Source organism: Microtus ochrogaster, chromosome 18, assembly GCF_000317375.1.
Source record: "Microtus ochrogaster isolate Prairie Vole_2 chromosome 18, MicOch1.0, whole genome shotgun sequence".
Classification (NCBI taxonomy): Eukaryota; Metazoa; Chordata; class Mammalia; order Rodentia; family Cricetidae; genus Microtus; species Microtus ochrogaster.
The window spans coordinates 20,460,533-20,461,911 of NC_022020.1; the positions used below are offsets into that span (position 1 = coordinate 20,460,533).

Sequence of the window (1,379 nt, forward strand, 5' to 3'; positions counted from 1 at the left end):
GACCAGGCTGGTCTCGAACTCACAGAGATCCACCTGCCTCTGCCTCCTGAGTGCTGGGATTAAAGGCGTGCGCCACTATCGCCCGGCTCATGTCAGCATTCTTAATAGACTAGCCAATCAAACCCCTGTGTTTTATGACATCATCTTATCAAGTCTAGGTAGGCCAAAGAGCTAGAGTGTCAGTTTCTAGAGGAAGGCTTCTTTGGCCTTTGAGCTTTTCATGAGGTGTGATTGGCATTTTTTAAAATATTTATTAAATTTATTTTTATTTTATGTGTGAGTGTTTTGCCTCTGTACCTTACGAGTGCCTATATCTGGAATTTCAAACCGTTGTGAGCCACCATGTGGGTATTGGGAATTGAACCTGGGCCCTCTGAAAGAGCAGCCAATGAATGCTCTTAACCCTGCTATGTTCTTGTCAGTTTCCTTGGCTCTGCCTGCTGTGTTTTGTTTGTTTTCTCTTTTCTGGAACTTGTTTTGCAGGGGTAGGGATAGGAAGTGATTCAAAGGGGACTCTATTGCTCACATGACCATAATCAAAGATTGTAAATATTTTTCTCAACTGGTCTTCTTTTTGCCTTTGATCATTGTTTGATGTTTGACTTTTTTGCCTTTTATTAGTGTATATTAATTATGCATAAGAAAGGGTTCCAATATGACATTGACTTTTTTTTTTTTTTCGTTTTTCGAGACAGGGTTTCTTGTGGCTTTGGAGCCTGTCCTGGTACTAGCTCTGTAGACCAGGCTGGCCTCAGAAAAAGCTACATAAGTTTGAGTTGGCCTGTTTAGCTAATCTTTGCCCAGAGACTGCTGAGGAGTCCAAAGCTCTGATTCCAAGGTTAGTTCCTGATGGGACAAGTTTTCTCTGTGTTGTATAGATTTCTTTAAGCGAAATTGCTAGATCTAAATGTTGTACATTTAATATTTGGGTTGATGAAATGAACAAGAATGTAATTTTATGGTATTTGAGAGATGATTTTGGGGGGTGGTTTTGTTGTTTGTTGATAGCAGTCTCAGGTAGCCAAGACTTTCCTTGAGCTCTTGATTGTCCTGCTTCCACTTGTCAAGAGCTGGGATTCCAGATGGGAGCTGTGAGCAATAGTTTGAAGGGTTTTGTTTTGTTTTGAACATTTATTGTTTATGTATGTGCATGCACATGCATGCGTATGTGTCATATTAAGCGGGTGGAGGTCAGTGGACAACTTGGGGTCATCAGTTCTCTTCCTTTACCGTGTAGATTCTTAGGATCAAACTCAGGTTGTTAGATTTATTTTTTTTTTCTTTTTTTTTTAAATTTATTTATTTATTAAGGATTTCTGCCTCCTCCCGCCACCGCCTCCCATTTCCCTCCCCCTCCCCCGATCAAGTCCCTCTCCCTC

The 1,379-nt window shown here is 40.9% G+C and overlaps 1 protein-coding gene across 1 annotated transcript in view; it reads left to right on the plus strand.

The window, feature by feature from the left end:
- Polr2d (RNA polymerase II subunit D) overlaps positions 1-1,379 on the plus strand; it is a 9,037-nt gene that overhangs the window by 3,571 nt on the left and 4,087 nt on the right. Inside the window, 1 exon segment of the mRNA XM_005355857.3 lies at positions 756-838. Coding sequence (XP_005355914.1) covers positions 756-838 — 83 coding nt within the window.